Below are 21,131 nucleotides of genomic sequence, written 5' to 3'. Positions count from 1 at the left end.
ATCAGGCACTGTGCTAAGTGCTTTACAAATATTGTCTCATTCTATGCTCACAACAACTGTGTGGGATAGGTGCTAAGAAACCCAAGCTTAGAAAACTAGCACATCATGTGTGGCATAGTCTGTGTTGAAATTCAGTGTGAGAGAGGAGAAGCAGGAGAAAGGGAGAGAATTTGTTACTTAAAATTTATCTTAATGAATTACAAAACTTTTTACATGTAATTGGGTAATAACAAAATAAATATATACTTTTTTAAAATTCAGTGTAAATATTGTATTATTGTATTGGAAACCAGTGTTAGAATGGGTTACATCTTCTGCCTGACTTAATGTACCTCCTTGGAGTGGAAATCAGGTGATGGGTGAAGAGTATACATACATGTACATGTAAGTATGTATGTGTACATATTTAATTTATCTATTTCTCTCTGTCTTTCTATAATATTGACGAAAGTTATGTGTTCCTAGTCCAAACTGAACTAAATTAGCTAATACTAACTTAACTGGCTCTTCCATAGTGTCTTTCTCAGTCCCTAGCTTCTAGTAGGTATGGTTTTTGAGGTTTTTTTGGAGGGCAATTGGGGTTAAGTGACTTGCCCAAGGTCACATGGCTATTTTTTGTGTTAAGTGTCTGAGGCCAGATCCTAACTCAGGTCCTCCTGACTCCAGGGCCAGTGCTTTATTCACTGTGCCACCTAGCTGACCCTGCTTCTAGTATGTATGGACAGCATCTGATTTTATTGGTTACAACAGCAATAGAAGCCACGTGCCACTAAAATACGGTTTTATATCTTCTCATGCCACAGTTTTCCTTCATTTTATCTCTAATCATCAATAGAAAAGAAAGCATGCCCAAACTTGCAAATAGCTTTTCAAATATCAAGATAGAAAAGCAGATTAGATGAACTTCATTCCTAGCACAAGAGTCTTTTATCTTCATTCTAGTATTTTTTAAAATTAATTCTAGTATTAAACTAAAACAAAATAGGAAACTTGCACACACACCCCTCACCTCCCCCCGCCAAAGGAAAAAAAAAATCGAAACACATAACAGGTTGGGCGACAAATGCAGAGAAAAAAACATGAGTCTACAAGTGAAGAAAGAGTAGTATAGCTTTTTCTGTATGCACTAAACAAACAAACAAAAACTTTACAGGGGCAGGTAGGTGGCATAGTGCATAGAGAATTGGCCCTGGAGTCAGGAGGAGACCTGAGTTTGAATTTAGCCTTAAACACTTAATAGCTTTGTGACCATGGACAAGTCACTTAATCCCAATTTCCTTCCCCTCTACTCCCAAAAAGAGTTTCTTGGATTAATTTATATCTAGGAAAAATATTTGTACTATATTTCTGTGCTAAGCGCTGAAGTAGGCGCAGTGGAGTAGTATGATTGATTCTTCAAAGGTTAATTAGGTACCTGCCTTGTACAAGGCATGATGTGAGAGACTAAGGATGTAGACAGAAAGCTAGCCAATTCCTTTCCTTAAGGGTCTTCCATTCCACAAGAGGAATATGACAAACACATAATTATGAGGGAGACAGAATTCTTGCTATGAAAACTTAAAAGATTAACATTTTTATTTTCTTCCTACATACACCCATTTTTGTTATTCACTCTTCCATTTTGTGAACTCATCATTCAGCTTCTCTTTTCTTCCTTTCCCATTTTTTCCTCTTCTTTCTTTTCATTATTTTTTTAGAGAGAGGAAAGGCAAAGCAATTGAAGTTAAGTGACCTGCCCAAGGTCACAGAGCTAGTAAATATGTCAAGTTTGGAGTTTGGATTTGAACTCAGGTCCTCCTGACTCCAGGACGGGCGCTCTATCCACTGCGCCACCTAGCTGCCCTTTCTTTCTTTTCTTTATTTATTTTTAAAAATGTAGTTATTTTTAGTTTTCAACATTCATCTCCACAAGATTTTGAGTCACAACTTTTTTTCTCCCCATCTTTCCCCTACTCCAGAACAGCAAGCCTACTGAATACCCTTCCTCCAATCTGTTCTCTCTTATATCCTCCCCTTCCCCCCCTAACTTTCTAGTAGGACAAGATGGGTTTCTGTACCCCAGGACCTGTATATCCTATTTCCCAGCTGCATATAAAAAAACAGTTTTTAAGCATTGAGTACCAGATTTTTTTCCCCTTCTTCTCTCCTCACCCACCCCCACCTGTTTTGTTCAGGGCAAGCAGTGAGAGTTCACCATCATTTATATTTCTTTAAAGTTACTCACGTTTTTTTTTTTTAAAGGAAAGGAAGTTTGAGAGGGAGATAAACTCATGCATTGTCCCGAAACAGACTTTCAGTTGCTCAAATCATTTCGATCCATGTAGCATGGGGACAGGGGGTGGGGCAGGTTTTGGCTATAGTTAATATTTTAACTTCTCCTCAATCCCTCCCTTCCTCAATTGCTTCTGTCGTTCTTTACAGCTTGTTTTATAATAGTAGTCTTCGTAAACTGCTGGTAGGGCATAACCAGCTAACCAGGCTGCCGGAGAGACTGGAGAGAACCCAGGTGGAGGTCCTAGACGTTCAGCACAACCAGCTTGTCGAGCTACCCCCCAACCTCCTGATGAAGGCTGACAGGTAAGGGAGCAACGAGAGCAGCCCAGGCTGTCCTTTACGTTAAGACTTTTGTGGTCATGGGGGCCACCAGGGTGAGCATTAAGGTGAGGTGGGTGGGGGTAGGTTGGGTGGGGTCTTGGAGGGGGACTGGTTTGGAGACCATAGCTAACATTCTGTCTTTTGTGTGATCTTTGGACGCACTAGACAATCTTCAGGACAGAAACCAGATACAGTTGCCTGGAGTCTTGCTTTTTCAGGAGCTTATCACGTCATATTGGGATTTTCTGACTTGTTTTTTGAAGGCTTTTCTGAACCTTCTGACTTGTCTTTCAGTTTTATATGAATTTGTGGACAGATACTGCAAATGTATTCTTTTTCTTAAAACCAGTAATATTATTTTCTCCCACTTCTTATCCATCAGGGGCCTACATTTACTGATTTTGCTCCTTTCCCAAAAATACAGCACAAACATGGTTTTGCTAGAAATAGGTCACATATAACTTGTGTGTGTTTAACAGAAAACTCTTGAATGACATCTAGAGAAGAACAGTGTTAAACTGTATGTATAGGTACCTGTGGGGAAAGGGTATAAACCAGAGATTCTCAATGTGCTTTTGTGTTTGAGTAAAAGCTTGTAGTGCAAAAAATCCTTCAATCTTACCTTCATTATGGTGTGACACTTCTTGCAATGACACATTTCTGACTTTTGGTAATGAATGTAGATTGATTTGGAGGAGTGCCTGAGTTTTTTACCATTTCTATCTGTTATGAACCATTTGCCTTAATTTACATATGTTGTCTTCCTTTGGAAGAAAAAAAATTCCATTTAAAGCATTTCTGACTCTTTTTTGTTTATTTAAGCATTTCTAGGTTTTTATGAGTTACTGCTTTCTGTGGAACCTTTCTATATGGAATAATACAGAGCAGACTTAGAATTTCCAAGCTATCCTTGCCCCAAAGTGGATGGAATTTGACAAACATCTGTTATGCATCATCTGCATATATGATGCATTGTGCTGTGGTGGGCATTAGCAATACAGGGGTTAAACTAATCCCATCTTCAGAGAGCTTGCAGTCTAGTTGGGGGGATAGACATGTCCACAGAAAGTTGTTGAACAAGTTATAATATAAATATAAAGGAGAGGTCCAAGCAGAGTAGTATCAGGGATATAAAAGGGAGACTTCACTTAGAAGTGGGGAGATCAAGGGAACTTTAATGGAAGAGGTGGTATGTGGAATAAGCCTTAAAGGAAAGGAAGGATTGAAAGGCACAGATAATTCCAGCATTCAAGTGATGGCATGAAGGAAAGGCATGTGGACAAGAGGATGGGACAACATTGGAAAACAGTGAACAGTGAGGATTGACAGCAGGGTAAAGAAAGGCTGGAAAAAAATCGAATGCAGATTAGAGGACCTCATATGCCAGGGTATACATTTTTCCATAGGTAGTTGGGAGCCATTGAAGGTTTCTGAGCACAGAAGTGATATTATCACCATGCAGCAGTGTGAAGGGTACATTGGAAAGGCAAGAGACTAAAAGCAATGTCACCAACAGTCTAGGCAAGAGGTGGTCAGGACCTGAATTAAGATGGTTGCAGTGGGAATGGAAAGGAGAAGGGAATGAGAGTTTTGCATGAATTGATTCTTCCCTTGCCTTCACTGCTCAGACCTAAAGAGGACTCTGGGGTTTTAAGCCTAGGTGCCTGGGAAACATAATGGCAAACTTAATTGGTAACTTTCTCCTCAGGGCTCCAGCATTCTCTGCCACATTATACTAAATTATGCAAATTGTTGGTGGCCTGAAAGAGTTAATTTGCTACCCATCATCAGCTCTCTTTCCAAAAGCTATCAATGGTCTCACGTTCCCGCAAAAGTAAAGCTTAGGGTGCTTATTAGTTTGGCACATAAGACCTCCTCCATTCTGGTGCCATCCCACATCTCCTTGTCTCACATCACTCCCTGTGACATGCCTTACACTACAAGCAGAGAATGAACTATTGCTATTTCTTTAACGTGACCCTCACTTCCTACTTTGATACCTTTGTCCTTGCCATTCATTATGCCTAGGATGCTCTTGACCTACCTCACTACAGCATTCCCATGTGCATGTACAGACCCATATACACGTAAACACACACGTGCATGCACACAACACACATGCATACATGTGTGTCTACATACATACACACACTATCTCCACTAAAATCCTATGTATCTTTTGAGTCTAAACTGAGGTGGGGGCTCAGTGCCCAAGGGTTTCCATTCATTTCCCCACCCTCAGTGAAGGACACCTTGCCTTCTGCTTGCCCTGAACAAAACAGTTGCTTGCCCAGCATACAGTCTTTATTAAATTCAGGCTATCGCAATAGCCAAATCACCCAAAGATGCCAGAGTTTCTGCAGCTAGTGCATCCGGAATTAAATAGCAACCCCTTGAGTCACTCTTTTGATGGAACTGCAGATTTAATGCAATGATGGTTTCCAAAGGGTGTTTGCCAGTTTCATAGGCAAACATCAAGTCTTACATTGGGCTTTTTTCTTTACCTCTCAACTTTCCCTGCTGTAGCAAGTCTGAGTATTATCTTTATTATCTTAATTGCTTTATTTTCTAAAGTGTTAAAATTTTCAGGTGGCATCCATTGAATAATTCTGCTCTGCCTTGAAAGCAGAAAGGCGGCTTACTTGTCCAGTAGCCAGGTAGACAGCCAAGCTCTTTCTGTCTTCTTGACTTTTAGTGATAAACTCCTTCCTAAAGGTGGATCAGATGTTTAAAGTATTCACACTGCTTTTACAGTAGATCATTTGGCTTATAATTCTGATGCCTTTATTTAGCTTTGAATGTTGTTTTATTTTACCTTGTGTTTCAGTAATGCTCAAACTATAGAGACAGATGCATGAAGTGTGATGGGCCATATGTTGCTGAGGATTTGGCTGTGAGTTTGTATCTTTTGATCAGGATAGAATTTAATTCTATTGGTTGAACTAGAAAATAGTCCAATCTGGATCATGTTGGCATGAATCTCTCTCTTCCCATCTTCCATTCACTTGATGGTGAGGATTTTCTTGGCTGAATATAAGACCAGAGGGACTTTCAGTTAATCAGTTCAGTTTTTACTGGCAGATGCTGCTGGGAAAGTAGATAATTCCTAAGGGTCACCAGAGTGTGTCAGGCACCGCCAGGGGCACTGCCGACCTTCTGCTCCACACCTGCATTCTGGGAACTGACTGGCCTCCTGTCCACTCTGCAGCTTAACTTTCATTTGATGGCCGGGTCCTTTCTTCTGGTGAAGTCAATTCAATTTACTAGGATGGGTTGACTGATCAAACAAAAATGAACAATTTAAAGGGGGGGAAGAGGGAATGGAAGAGTATAGAATACTGCTACATTTTTAGCTATAGAGAGAGAGATCCGTAGTTATGTTGTTTCCCCAGAAATGCCTTTAAATCCTGTCTTTGTGTGGAGGGGATTAAAAATAGACTAATCTTTTATACAGATATATTAATATATACTAACCTATCTAGATATATGTAGTGAATTTTTATATTTAGATTCTATATAGTTAATCTGCATATTAATTTATAATCTATAGCTAGTATAATTTGTCTTTATGTATAATCTAGGTAATATAATCTATATCTTTATATAATAGATTTATACATATCTATGTAGATATAGATATGATAGTCTATTTTAAGCCCCTCATCACAAAGATAGGATTAATGTATTTCACATTTCTGAGGAAAATAACATTAAGTATATATATGCAGATACATGAGTATTTTTATCCCCTTACCACAAGGATAGAATTTAGAGATATTAGATATGTGGAAATGGGATGTGGTTATATAGATATATAAAAATCTGTTTTTCTTCCTTCACCACAAGGATGGGATATAAAGGCATTTCTGGGAAATTATATATGTAAAAATGCAGCAGGCCTGTTGTGCGTAGAGTTTTATAGTTGAGACATATAAATATGTAGGGGGGAGGGAGCCCTATGTTTACCCCTTTCAATGCATTGGGATAATTTATAACCACTGATGACTAGATTGGTGCTGATTGAGAGGAAGCCAGCCAGTGAGAGAAGACACAGGAACCTGTGAAAAACATTCCCTTCCTCCTCTAGACAGCTCATTCACCATAAGAAGCATGTCTTAAGTAGCAGTTTGAGGGTAAAGGGTGTGTGCTACTATGGTAGAAACACTACTGAATCCTCAGACTGCTGCTTAGTATGTCTTTTGTCATTCTGTAAGTAATTACAAGAGAGGCAAGACTTGTTGCTGGAGCCAGGCTGTCCCAAAGTGGGACAGTGCATGCAAATGCCTGAAACAAAGACCATTCTTGGTTTTGTGTTTAAGTATCCTTTTTTTTTTTTTTTTAAGCAATCGGGGTTAAGTAACTTGCTCAAGGTTACACAGCCAGTTATTATTTCTGGGTGTGGTGCTGAGTGTCTGAGCCCGGGATTCGATCTCCAGGTCGTCCCAACACTGGAGCCGGTGCTCTTACTCGCTGAGCCACCTGGCCGCCCCTAAGCAATTGGGGTTAAGTAACTTGCTCAAGGTTACACGGCCTGGTGTTTCTGGGTGGGTGCTAAGTGTCTGAGCCCGGGATTCGATCTCCAGGTCAGTCTAACACTGGAGCCGGTGCTCTTACTCGCTGTGCTACCTGGCCGCCCCGTGTTTAAGTATCCTTAAGGTGCTAGCCATCCTCAGACCATAAATATCAATGACTTAGGATAAAACAATGATTAATATCTTGGAGAATGGTTATTACCTTCTGACTACAATCATTTAGTTGACCAGCACTTGTTAAGAGCCTCCTGTGTTCCAGGAGCTGTGCTGGGCAATGCATAGAGAAAGACAAGAATGCAATCAATCCTGCCCTTCAAGGAGCTTATAGTATAGCTGGAGGAGGCAGCATATAGATATAGAGATAGATACAAAATAGAAATGAAGGTGTGAAAAGGCATTCACCAAAGGCTCACTTTATGAAAAGAACTGGACTAAGCACTAGAGAAACAAAGTGATTGGGGGGGGGTGGGGTGAGGAGAAGGCTCTCCTAGCTGGAGAGACCAAGAATGACTTCCTGTAGAAGATGACACTCTAGTTGATATAGATGGGGGGAGAATATATTTTGACCATGGGGGACAACGAAAGCAAAGATACCTAGGTGGAAGGCAAGGTGTTGGTTATAAGGAACAAGAAGAGCCACTCTGACTAGAGTGTGGCGGGGAAAGAAGGGAGTCATACCAGACAAGTCGGTTGAGGCCCCTTAAAAAGCCAAACAAAGGAGTTTTTTATATTTTATCCTGGAGATGATAGGTAGCCACTGGTGCCTGTTGAGTAAGAGATGAAATGGTTAGACCTGAGCTTTAGATTCATACCTTTGGCAAATCTGTGAAGATAAAATTTTCTTAGCAATTAGAATTGTTTGGAAGAGAATTGGCTTCCTTAAGAAGTAGTGAGTTCCTTCTCACTTTGAGGAAAGGCTCAACCCGCACTTTCATTGTATTGTAGAGGAGATATTTGTTGAGGTACGAAGGTCAGATTTACTCCTTTAAATCCTTCTTAATGCTGAAATTCTCTTAATCTGTTCATTTGAAAGCCACTGTTCAAGACCTAAAACTTTCAGATATCAGAGCAAATAATCTTAGGCTTGCCCTCTTGGGCTCTTTGCCAAAGGCAAATTGAATTACTTATTTTGAGAGAAAACAGATTTGAAGATTTCTGAGCCCTGTGTCCTGTCCAGTAACTTGGTTCTTCTACTTGGAGAAAATTCGTAGAAGCATAGTTCTAGAATGACACGATTTTAGAGCCAGAATCTTAGACAATCTTAGGGTTCTTGACATCTTTTGTGTCATGTGTACCCTGGGCAGTCTGATAAAGCCTAGAGACACCTTCTCAGGGGTTTTAAATGATTAAATAAAATACATAAGATTACAAAGGAAATCAATTACATAGAAATACATTTATCAAAATTATTTTAAAAACCAAGTTCACAGATCCTACTTTAAGAAACACTGAACACCCAAACCTTTTGCTTTTGCATATTGAACAAATTTGAGACCCTCTTACATCTTTACTTTGTAGCATAAAAGACATCATCAAGGACATCTATGACTGGAAAGGGAGGTGGGCTGTCAGGTCCTGAGAATGTGGATCTTAGGAGAATCTGCATGTTGTTCTATTATCCATAAAATATTGAAGGAAACAAGCATATTGGATAACTTCTCTGAGGATTATTTACAGAGCTACATTAGAATGTGAGCCTGTTGAGGACTTTCTGTTTCTTTAGCGCTAACGAGTTAGCTTCATGAGTAGCACATAGTAGGTTCTTTAAGTAGGTTTTTGTTGAGTTTTGATGCAAGGGGAAAAACATCAGATAATGTCAGAATTATAGCTAGCGTTTACATAGCAATGTATGGTTTATAAAGCGCTTCATGTGTGTTACGTCTTTTGAGCCTCACAACAGTCTTATGAGGTAGCTGCTAACATGATCTCCATTTTATAGATGAGGAAACTGGGAGGCTAAAGTGACTTAATCCAGGGCCAGACAGCTGTTTAGTAAGTACACATAGCAGGATTCAAACTCTGTGCTTCTTGACTCTCAACACTGTCCACTGTGCCATCCAGTTGCCCCCATGACTCCATCTGTATCAAGGAAATAAGTTGTGGACTCATTGAAATAACACAGTTAGCTCAAACTGTGATCTAGGGCCAAGACAAATTAGGTGGCCGTAAATGAAGTGTTTTTATTATAATTAAAAATACATCTCCAAGACTTACCGTAGTAGTGCCACTACTGCCCGTATATTTAGCCATAATAGTCCACCTTTCTGTTCCATAGATTCTATTTCATGGAATCATAAAATCTCAGAATTAGGAGGTAACTCAAAGGTTATCAAGTCTGAGCCACACCTGGAAATGCCTTGTTCAAATCCCTGTCAAGTGCTGATCCAGCTGCTGCTTAAACCTCTAGTAATGGAGAGCTTACAGCCTCTGAGGCAGCCCAGGGCACTCTGGGGAAGCTCTGATTATCAGGAATTTTCTCCTGAAACTGAAATCTGTACCTCCGTAACTTAGGATAAGAGATTTGCAGGTGGAATGGACCTTGGAGGTAATCTAGTTCAGTTCCCTTATTTTACAGATGAGGAAACTCAAACTTGGAGAAATCAAAATGATTTGTCCCTAGTGTCACAGGGAGTTATTATCCAGACTGGGATTTTGGCTCAGCTTCTCTGACTTCAAATCCAGCACTCTCCGCTGCACCTCACTGTACCTCTAAGATCAAATATGAACTTAGCCTGGCCAGTTAAAGCCTTCTACAACAGCCTCTAAACTAGATTTCTAGCCTTAGTTTACATTAATACTCTGTGCATACCAGGTCTTGCTGACCGAGAAGTTCTTGACTGATTTTGAAATCTCTCCATCCCTTCCCCTCCCCTCTTATCTCTCCAAAATTGTCTTTCTCCTTAAGAATCCTACCATAATCTTCTACCAGGTGCCTTCTCTGTTCTCTGCCACATCCCCAACAGAAAGTGCCCTGACCTCAGATTTCCCTGCTATGTGTTACAAGCAACTATTCTCCTCTGCCCACCAGTCCCTCCCCCATTAATTTTATCCCCTAAGAGAATGTATAAGTTCCTTCAGGGCAGAGCCTGTCATTTTTCAGCATTGTGTCCCCAAGACTTAGCACAGTGCCTTACACATGGGAGGAACTTAATTTTTTTTTTTTTGCTAATATATGATTTCTTAATTTGAAGTTTACTTCTCAAAGATGTAGATTTTTGAGTTACTATCCCTTACCCACATAAGGTAAAGGTGGCATGAAAATAATAGTCAATCAGAGCCAAAATATACTTTTTTTTGAGTCATGTCTCACTCTTTGTGACCCCTTTTGGGTTTGGTTTTGTTTTTTTTGGCAAAGATACTGGAGTGGTTTGCCATGTCCTTCTCCAGCTCATTTTACAGATGAAGAAACTGAGGCAAACAGGGTTAAATGATTTGCCCAGGGTCACACAGCTAGCAAGTGTCTGAGGCCAGATTTCAACTCAGGAAGAGAATTCTTCCTGACCTCAGGTCCAGGGCTCTATCTATTTTGCCACCTAGCTGCCCCCATAGAACCATCATCAAAACAGAGCAAGACATTGAAATCAGACATTCCCATATATACATACACACACACACACATATATATGTATACACACACACACACACATATATATATATATATATATATATATATATATATATATATATAGAGAGAGAGAGAGAGAGAGAGAGAGAGAGAGAGAGAGAGACGTTTGATATATAGAATGTTTGATAACCCTGATGTTTATAGGTCATTTTGGTAAAATGTTAAGCCAGATTCTGTTGTTTCACATCCTATCCACTGTTGGTGGTGGGAAGAGCAGTGAAGGATATAAAGTTAGGAAAGTAAAGGACAAGATTTAGCCCTGAGATTTAAAATGAGCAAGAGTGGTAAACTACTTAAGGAAAATCTCGATGAGCCAGAACAGATGAACAGAACGTGCCAAGGAAGAAGAATACAGCGACTCAGAAAGCAGGAAATGGATTTGTCTCATTGCTGTTGTTGCTGGCTATTTTCCAAATGCTTCAGGGCAGGAACTGGGTCTGTGTGTGTGTGTGTGTGTGTGTGTGTGCGCACGCTGAGTGTAAGAAATGTCACATTTTTTGCTGAGCAGATTTTTGGAGGTGAGTACCATGCAATTTATGAACTTATTTATATGTGGTACATAGTGGTCTTAATAGTATGTAAGTAAAACACCACCTGACCTTAGGCATTAGGAGGACTGTAAACCGCCCTTCAGAAAAAAATACAAATACAAATCATAATGGGGGAAAAAAACGTTATATAGGGCTTTGTGCTGCTAAGAATCCATTGCTACGAATTTCAGAATTATTAGAGATCTTTGGTAGGCCCTCAGTAAATATTTTATGATAGTGTTGTAAACCTTGTGAAACCAAAGTATTAAACTTGCCTCGATGAAACATTTTTCTTCTTTTATTACCTTGTGGGCCGCAGCTGAAGCTGAATCTTGATTAATTGTTGTAAGGTTCTGTATCTGTACAATAGATACCTTGATTTTTCAAAGTTAGAGTCACCCAGTCATTTTGGCCTTTTACAAGCACTGGTGTGTTGGAATGTGGCTGCTTTTTCCTTTTGGATTAGTTTACAACTTGGCTTTAAGGCTTTATATCTAATTTTAGCAAAAATGGGGTAGGCTGATGTGATTGGGATACAATTCTTGGCACATGAAGCAGTTTTAAAATACTGTTTCCAGTAGCCATTGTGAGGGAGGAGTTAGGGTTACGGGTATCCCTTCATAATGAGTTGAGTCCAAAATATGCTTCAAGGAAGGATAAAGGACTTCTCTGGGGTGACTTGGGGAAAAAGGAAGCCTGCGTGCAATAGGGGTTTAGATGAAGTTTAATAGAGCAATACTTGGTTTTCTGTCAGGAGGAAAGAGTTCAAAATAAAAAGGACTTGTTTATTCCAGCAAACTAGTTATATTATAATGTGATACCTAGACCATTAAATTTACTTAGTTTGTCTACTGCCAAAATATGTGGGGAGGAAGGCAATCTGTGCTTCCAAGGGGATGGAGGATATTGGGGTTTTTAAAAACATTGTAATCACTGCTCACTTTCCGGTCAATGGCATGCTCCTTTGACTGTTAACGAGCAGTGATTAAGGCAGGCTTATTCATTTCAAATGGAGTCCTCTGGAATTGGCTGACCAAAAGCTAGCTAACCTAGTTTCACTTCCTGGAGGGGGCTCCCCTCCCCTCCATTTTTCATAAAGAGAATACATAGTTACATAATTGTAGTGGGCAAGTATCAACATGATAGGACTATGAATCTTTTTCAAAATGAATTTGCTTTTTTTTATCCAGAAGCTGTGGAGTATTTATAAATTCTTTTAGTGGTCTGCTTAGGAGATTTTTTTTTTGTCAGTGTTGCATTGTTTTCCAAATATCCTTCAGTTTATCTGTCTTTTTTTTTCTTCACTTTTTAAAATTTGGGGAAAGGAAATAAACATTTAATAAGCACCTGCTATGTCAGCCACTGTGTGAAAAAATGCTTTACAGATATTATCTTATGGGATTCTTACAATCCTATGGGAAGTAGGTGCTGTTATTAACCCTATTTTACTATAGAGGAAGCTGAGGCAGACAGGGGTTAAGTGACTTGTCCAGGGTCACAGAGCTAGTAAGTGTCTGAGGCCAAATTTGAACTCAGGTCATCATGATGCCAGAACCAGTGCTCTATCCACTATTCTACCTAGCTACCTAAAACAATCCTCCTCCCATATGACTGCATACGTCCTAATCAACTTATCTTAAATCAGTTGGTTTATGGGTTCCCCTTCTACCCATGTAGTTTAGTTCTATGATGTTTCAGAGTGCTTCAAATTTAGGAGAATAGCAAAGTTTTTTTTTTTTTTAATTTGGTTCTTAGCTTTTCGGTGGCATAATTTGTATAAGCCCAATAGTAGCATGGGAATTTAAAGAAAATTATATTGTGACAATTCTTCAGGAAAAAAGGGGATGTTGAAATGAATCTTATTCCTCTTTGAGGCCAATTTTAGAATTTGTAGCAATGCAAGTTTGTTTTTTCCACCACAGCACATTCTACTATAATAATTTCCCATGGTTTTTTTTTATGGTCTGTGTATCCTTTTCGAGCTTCCTTATTTGTTTTTTTTTCCCTTAAGTCGTCTGAATAAATGTTTCACTAGTGGGAATTATTCTATTTTGGGACGGCTGCTGTTTCCCTAAATGTGGTTATGATATAGTGGAAAGAACACTAGATTTGGAGTCAGAGGGTTTGAATTCATATCCTACCTCTTCACGTTTTATTACCTGTGCTTTATATGGCCTCAGACGTATCATCTTCTGTTGTTGGACTTCAGGTCCCTTCTGAGGGGTTGGAATGGATGACTTCTCTGGTCCCTTCTCATTCTAAATCCTATAGTGCTATAAGTAATGTTAGAATAGCTAAATTAGTGGATTATTGCCTCATTAACCCTTCAATCTGAAGCTTTCATTTTACCTAGCTATATAAAGATGGCATGAATAAACACTTTTTTTTTTTTACCTTTCATCTACAGTCCTTATAGACATCCCTTGCTCACCCTTCTCAAAAAAGACTCTCCTCCCTTCTTCCATATAAGACATAGTCCAGGAGTTCGGGCTTTTTGAAGACATTGGCAAAAAAGGTCAAAGTTAATTTTGGGAGAGAGGAGAGACCTAGATTCAAGAATCTAGAGAGAGGATCCATGTATGTCTAATCCTTGTAAAAAGAATATTTCTCATTCCTCCAAACCAGTATTTTGAGGTCATAGGTGAAGTAGGCTCCTTGGGGTAGCTAGGTGGTGCAATGAATAGAGCACCAGCCCTGGAGTCAGGAGGATTTGAGTTCAAATTTGGCCTCACATTTACTAGCTGTGTGACCTTGGGCTAGTCACTTAACCCCAATTGCCCTGCCTCCCCCCCTCCAAAAATAAAGAAAATTCACTCCTGCCTCATTCTGCCCTTTTCTTTGGAATGCTTTGGTACTTGACTATTTCAAATCTATGGACAGTAGGGACTTTCTGATGAGATTCCAGTAGATCCTGTATTTTCTTCCCTTCTTTTCTTAGACTCTTGTCTAAGCATCAGAAGAATGTCTCTACTACTTTATACACTCTCCCTTTTCAATGACCCTGCCCCTCTTAGGATCCCAGATGCTTTTATTTTTAACTTTATGTAAATAGCTGTATATTCTGATCCACAATATAGACTACCTTTCATTTGGAACTGGGACTCTGAAAAGGAATCATGGGCAGAATTTGAAAATTTCACATCCCATTGTTTCAATATTGTACTTTCCTGTGTGTTAGTGTCCACTGGAGGCTTTGAACCTTTACTTATGTGCCATGAAGAGTGGAATTAAAAAATATCCTTGGTTGTGTATGCCTAATGTGTGTTTTGCCTGAGGCTGCTGCCTACGTTGTCTGATTCTGGCTGTACCTCTGCTTTTAAGTGTATCCCTTTTTTATTAGTTGACCAAGGTGAGGTTTGTTCCAAATCCATTATTTAGCATTTTCTATTTGCCTATATGGTTGACAAGAGCTTTTCCCAAAAAGAGCCAACCAAGTTTAAAGTGTTCTAGGAAGGAATATTAAAATAACCTTAAATTTGATCTTTTTTTTTCAGTGTATCAGAAAACAAAATGGCAGTCAAATTGATATATCTTCTCTAAATATTAAAATATTTCAGTGAAAATATGAGTAGAGGTATATGATTGTAATGAGTGAGTAGCAGAATTGTTGTATTCCTGATCATTTTGTTGTAGGGTAATCTGTTATTATCACCAAACAGAATGCTTTATTCAAAATAAGCAGCTATTTCCCTTTCATAATTCAGAACTTCAGTTCCAGTCTTGGGAAGGTTAGGTGGAAGGATTTGACTTAAATCAGGATTTGTTTCAGCAGGTAGCTTCTATAGCAAGTTATGGTCGAACTTCAACTAACAAAAATGTTCCATAAATGGAACTTAATTTTTCTTTTTTTGCTAATAGTTGAGAAAATGAAACATAGGATGTTTCTCATAAGATGGGGTTGTTTTCACATGGAGATGGATCTTTCAAGCTAAACAATAATTTTATTGTGTCTTTCCCTAATCCTCCTTCCAGAATAGAACATTAATTGAAAATGCTTGTTTGAAAATAGGGAAAAGATAGGAATTTCTAAATATCTGTGCTTGTAAACTTAAGGTAGTATTTTTACCAAATTTTTGCAACATTTAATTGTATATGTTTATATATTTTTTAAAGCAGTATACCTGATTGTCCTGGCAAAAGACAGCATTTACAACCATAGGCAGATGTTAGAATTTAGTTCAGCATGTTTTTTTTTAGAAATAGGTATTTTGCTGTGCACTTGATACCAGAAGGGAGTGAAGAGTGGAGTGCAGAGGGAGGCTACTTGCTACAATTTGGCTTTAAACTGTTCTTTTGGAATGCACATTTAGTTTATACAGATTTAATGCCCAATAGCTGTCTGAAAAACAAAACAAAACATGAAATTCTTTTTAATGCGTGGTACTTTGCCCCTAAATCTTTAATAGTACCCCACTGCCTTCCAAATAAAGCTTGATTAAATAATAAAATAAAGCCTTAGTATTCAATAATACAGTGCCTACCCACCTCTCCAGCCTTATCTCAGATTTTTCCCTTAAAGAAAGATCCTTAAATTCACTCCACCTTGTCTTGAGTCTGTGCTTTTGCCTGTGCTTGTAATGAAATGCTCTTCTCCCTTTGGCCCTCCAAGTGTCTAAAAAACAAAATGTTATCAATACTTCATGGCGTAGCTCAAACAGAACCAGTTCCACCAAGCTATTCCTACAGCTGAACTCCCTTCTCAGAGCACTATTGTTTAATTTCTCCCTCACTGTCTACTTTGTATTAAATTGATTTGTGTGTATATGGGTGTCTCGGCTCACTTAAGAGATTCTAAGATCCTTATGGGCAAGGACAGTGCCTTTGTCCTTTATCAGCTGGCATAGGGCCTTGCCAGTCAGCGAGGAGAAGCAGCAACAGCAATAACCCACCTTTATACAGTGTTTTGTGGTTTATGAAAAAACTTTACTCTTAAGAAACCTGTGATGTTGGAAGCTTAAATATTAGTATTTGCAGGTGTAGAAACTCAGGTTCAAGTAAGATGAATGACTTGCTTGGGGTCACACAGTTGGTAGAATGGAATTCAGGGCCACAAATGAATGAATGAAGCACCAAATGCTAATCTCCTTCGTGACTGTAATTAACACAGAAAAATGTTTATAAAAGTGACTTTTAAAAAGGTTTTTTCTTTGGTTGGAAACCTTCAGAGAGCCATTTGTAGAAGCATATAATATAGCTTCAGTTCTTTCTGTGAGTATTACCATCTTCCTATTTGGGACTTTTTTTTCTCTTGAGAAAATTCTGGTTGCTTGAAGGTTTGGAATACCTGAGGGTTATAACCAAAAAATGTTGACAGTGAGAAGGACTTCAGAAATCATGTAGTTTAGGCCCTTCCTTTGCTAGGATGAGATTAAATAACTCTGAGAGGTGGTGTGTATTGCTGATTAACACAGAAATTTCTGTATTCTGATTTTGCAGCTTGAGATTCCTAAATGCATCTGCTAACAAGCTGGAAACTATTCCTCCAGCTACGCTTTCAGAAGAGACAAACAGTATCTTGCAGGAGCTGTACTTGACCAACAACCACCTCACTGACAAATGTGTGCCCTTGTTAATAGGACACCCTCACTTGAAGATTCTACATATGGCCTATAATCGCCTTCAGAGTTTTCCAGCAAGGTAGGGCAAGTCCTTCAAATTGTGCCTTCAATAACACTTTTTAAAATATAGTCAGTCCTACAGAGTAGGAATAGAGAGACCAAAGATATTCAATTAAAAAGACAAAAAACCCAACTAGTTTTCTGTCTTGTAATCATTTAAGTTTGATTAGCACCTTTGCTTTATACATTGACTTTGTGTAAGTCATATGATAGTGCTTTTCTAACAGGGTTGATCAAAGCATGATTAGATCTCAACACTAACACTTTGGAATTTTGAGGTGGAAGTTCTCCACATTGATGAAAACACATCTTAATCTTCCTCCCAAAAAAATAACCAACAACAGATCTGTTTCTTTTTCTATAACATTGTGCTTTTGTTTACTTTTTATCAGCTGAACCTATTAACATCTTTCTAACTATTATTCTACTTTTGAGAATGATACTATAAATCAGGGACATAAAGGCTATCATGTAGCTGCAACTTCTGTATTTATTCACAAAGGCATAGTATGGTGTCTAATTCATTCATAGAAGCGACCTTATTTGTCACAATTCAAATAATATGTGATTACTACCAGAACTACATCTTTTATATTTATGACTCTCTTGCATTTGGTTTTAAATATATACACATACTGAATCCTGTATGAATGGTTTTATTGTGGTACCTTCTTATTGGGATATACTCATTAAACAAGTTTGGACCTTGCACATACCCACATTTCAAAAAAACATCCTTTGGGTCTTAACATATCATGCTGTTTTTAATTGTAGCATGTAAATTGTACCAAAATTAAAATTGTTCCTGGGCTTTTGTTTTCTACTGCCGCTAACGATGCTCTGTCCATTTTAAGCTTGTGTTATACGTTATATCATTTTTCATGGTATTGCCAACCATTAAGTATTGATGAAGTATTAAGTGTTAAGAATTGCACAATTCCCTTCCTCATGTAACAGAAATACTATCTTAAGCTAAAGTCATAAAATCATACAGTCATGGAGTAGGAGACATGAAAGGATCATAGCATCATCCTTCTGCCCTCACACTAGTGAATTTCTAAGCCATTCAGGACACTGTTCTCCCACTTTTCCCCTCAACTCCCTCCACATTTCCCAATAATGTGGGAAGAGGGAAGATGAGTTTCTCCACTTGGAGTTTGCAGGAATGAAAACAAATGAACCCTACTTTGGAGCCTGTGGAATTGCCCTGCAACAGTACAAAATATTAATAGACAGGATGGAATTAGATCTGAATGAATCAAGATTTAGATATTAAGAATAACTTCTCAGTTATCCAGACTAGAGACGCTGGAACACGTATCAGTTTCTATTGACAAGTATAGATGATCTCTTGAAGACTTTGATCTGAAGGCTGCCCTGCACCAGCCGTGAGGCAGACACATTAACCACACAGTCTCTCCCAATGCTCCATATCCCACCTCCAAACCTTACTGCCCTTTGGCAAGTCACTTAACCTCTCTCTGTGCCTCAGTTCCCTTATCTGTAAAATGAAGGAGTTAGATTTCATAACCTCTGAGGCCTTCCAGCTTTAAAGAGGATCTCTGATCTGTATTCCCATCAGTCTTGGAGAAATGCATTTCACAAAGGTGCTTTGAAGAGCAAGAAAGCCTTTTAATGAGATATTTGTAGAACACTTTGCATGGTACCGGGCATGTATTAGGCATATATAAAATGCTTATTCCCTTACCTCCCCTTTAAACATATTCCCCCATTTCTTCTCTTCCTTGAGATGGCTGAGAAATTATGCTTTCAGTTGGAGTCTTTCAGATAATCAAGATGAGCTAATGATGGTTTGATCCACTGATGAGGGATTTTCCTGGAAGTCAGAGTTCAGCACTAAAGCAAATAAATGTGCTTTACTCCCTCAAGAGATACATCTAGTCTGACCTTTAATAAAATGTGCAAAAAGCAGTTTGCAAATGTTAAAGCACCATATAAATGCTAGTTATTATTAGCAAACATAACTATGTAAAATATAAATACAAATATACATCTTTTAAAGTATCGGTAGCAAGGGAAAGCTACAGAGGAAAATTCTCCAGTTTTATTATTTTATAATCCTTTCCATTACAAAATAGCCTTTAGAAAGTTGATAAATTAGTCCAGTTCTTTTTAAAATTCTCATTAGTAATGTTATTTTTTCAGATAAATTGGATTATAATTTTTACATGATTTCTCTTCCTTCCCCCATCCCCATGATTTTCGCCTTTATAGTAAAATGGCCAAACTGGAGGAGCTGGAGGAAATCGATATCAGTGGGAACAAATTGAAAGCCATTCCAACCACTATCATGAATTGTAGGCGGATGCATACTGTGATCGCCCACTCTAACTGTATTGAAGTCTTCCCTGAAGTCATGCAGCTAACAGAAATCAAGGTATGTCTTCTGATCCCACTAGATTTCAGGTAATGAAAAATGAATTTGTTTCTTCATTCATACATTATGTATATTTGAAATTTTACTTCTCTGATTTACTTTGAATGAAGAATACCTGTATTCATTGCTCTCTGTGGCTGTAGGTAATATAGAAAGAACCACTGGATTAAAAATTGGGAGAACTGGTTTAAATTCTGACTCTTATGTTAACTAGCTCTGTGATGCTGGGCGAATTATATAACCAAGTGCCTCAATTTCCCTGTTTGCAAATTGGGATCTGGTTTTGACTCCCATGTCATGTGGCCTTAGGAAAAATGTCTCACCTCTCAGGGCTTTATTTTATTCTTTGTCTTTAAAATAAGACACTTGTCCTTGATGATAATCTCTAATGTCCCTGCCAGCAATGAAATCTACTCTTATTCCCTTTTTACTAAAATTCCTACTTTAGAAACTTCTACTCTATCTGAGTAGAACATAATAGGGTCACCTTATTTGTCCAATAGCTACAAAAGCGTTTTAATAACCTAGCATGTATGGGATCCTGTGCAGAGGATTCACAGAGAATTTTTAGACTTTCAGAGAGTTCTTTCCCATCTCTACTTTTATCTTTTTTTTTTTTTTGGCTTTTTGGAGGGGGGAAGGCAGGGCAATTGGGCTTAAGTGACTTGCCCAAGGTCACATGGCTAGTAAGTTGTACTTTTATCTTTACAACAAGCTTGTGAGTTTTATAGGGCAAGTATTATTATCATGCCTCTCCTCTAGAAAAGGAGGCTGAGGCACTGAGAGATTCAGTGACTTGGCCTAAGATCTTTTCCTGGGAAAGGAATGTAATTCTGTTTCATAGAATCATAGATTTAGAGAAGACAGAGACCTTTAAGGACATCTAATTGGACTCCCTCCCACCTCCATTCCATTTTACAGACGGAGAAACTGAGACCCAGAGGAACTGTGACTGGTTCAAGGAAATAAGAGAGAAAGCTATGATTCAAACTCACGTCCCTTAGATCCAAATCCATCTCTTTCCAAGACTTATATTTTTCTGGAAGTGACTTCAATTTTATTTTATTTAAATTTTAAAAATATATATTGTTTTTACATTTCCATTATTTCCAGGTATATCCTTCTCCCCTTGCAAGCCAGTGAGTCATAACAGATTTAAATAAGAAAGATGTGAGGAAAAGCAGATAGACACAATCAGTCAGCATATCAATCCCATCAGATAGCAAATGCAGTTATCTTCCCTCATAGTCCCCCAACTCTACAAAGAGGGAAGGGAGTTGCAATTTCTCAGTACTTCTTTAGGCTGGCAGTGACTTTTTAAAGCCTATTTTTGTTTTCTGTTTCAATAATATCCCCAGTTTAATTATGTAAATATTTGTTCCACAATGTGTGATTTCTTATGAGGGGGAAGATTTTCCCCATCAAAGGATTTGTAGGGTAGAGTTTAATAAGACTGACTTTTAATATATGTATCATTGCTGCATTTGTATAAAGTTTCTTATGAAACTTTAAAAATTCACTTTCAGCAGCTACAAAGTGACCACTCAATACAAGCCTCTGACTTGGAGCAACTATGCTTGGCTGATATTTGGCAAAGCCCAGGAAACTGAGGCTGGCAGCACATGGTTTTCCCTCTTTGACACAGGAAGGAGGCTCACAGCTAAGCTTTCCAGGGGTTCTCTAGCTGTCCATCATTCCACATAACTGTTCAACTTCGTATCTTAGAGTGATTGTTACAAGTGGTATTTATGGGCTGCCTAAGGGGACACCAAACACAGAAATGAAAAGGAAGTTTGGAGATTAACCTGTTTTTTGGACACTGTTACCTTGGCT

General features: G+C 38.5%; 1 protein-coding gene across 1 annotated transcript in view; it reads left to right on the top strand.

The window, feature by feature from the left end:
* Positions 1-21,131, top strand: part of PHLPP1 (PH domain and leucine rich repeat protein phosphatase 1) — a 287,729-nt gene that overhangs the window by 226,712 nt on the left and 39,886 nt on the right. Inside the window, exons 10-12 of the mRNA XM_069100244.1 lie at positions 2,422-2,577; positions 16,719-16,919; positions 19,136-19,298. Of these exons, the coding sequence (XP_068956345.1) occupies positions 2,422-2,577; positions 16,719-16,919; positions 19,136-19,298 (520 nt within the window). The remainder of the gene's footprint in view (positions 1-2,421; positions 2,578-16,718; positions 16,920-19,135; positions 19,299-21,131) is intronic.

This window comes from Petaurus breviceps, unplaced genomic scaffold (assembly GCF_028583685.1).
Source record: "Petaurus breviceps papuanus isolate PSGF00001 unplaced genomic scaffold, PetGlider_PUasm1.0 38, whole genome shotgun sequence".
NCBI lineage: Eukaryota > Metazoa > Chordata > Mammalia > Diprotodontia > Petauridae > Petaurus > Petaurus breviceps.
Note: the sequence above shows the minus strand (reverse complement) of the source record. Positions and strands in the feature narration are given on the sequence as shown.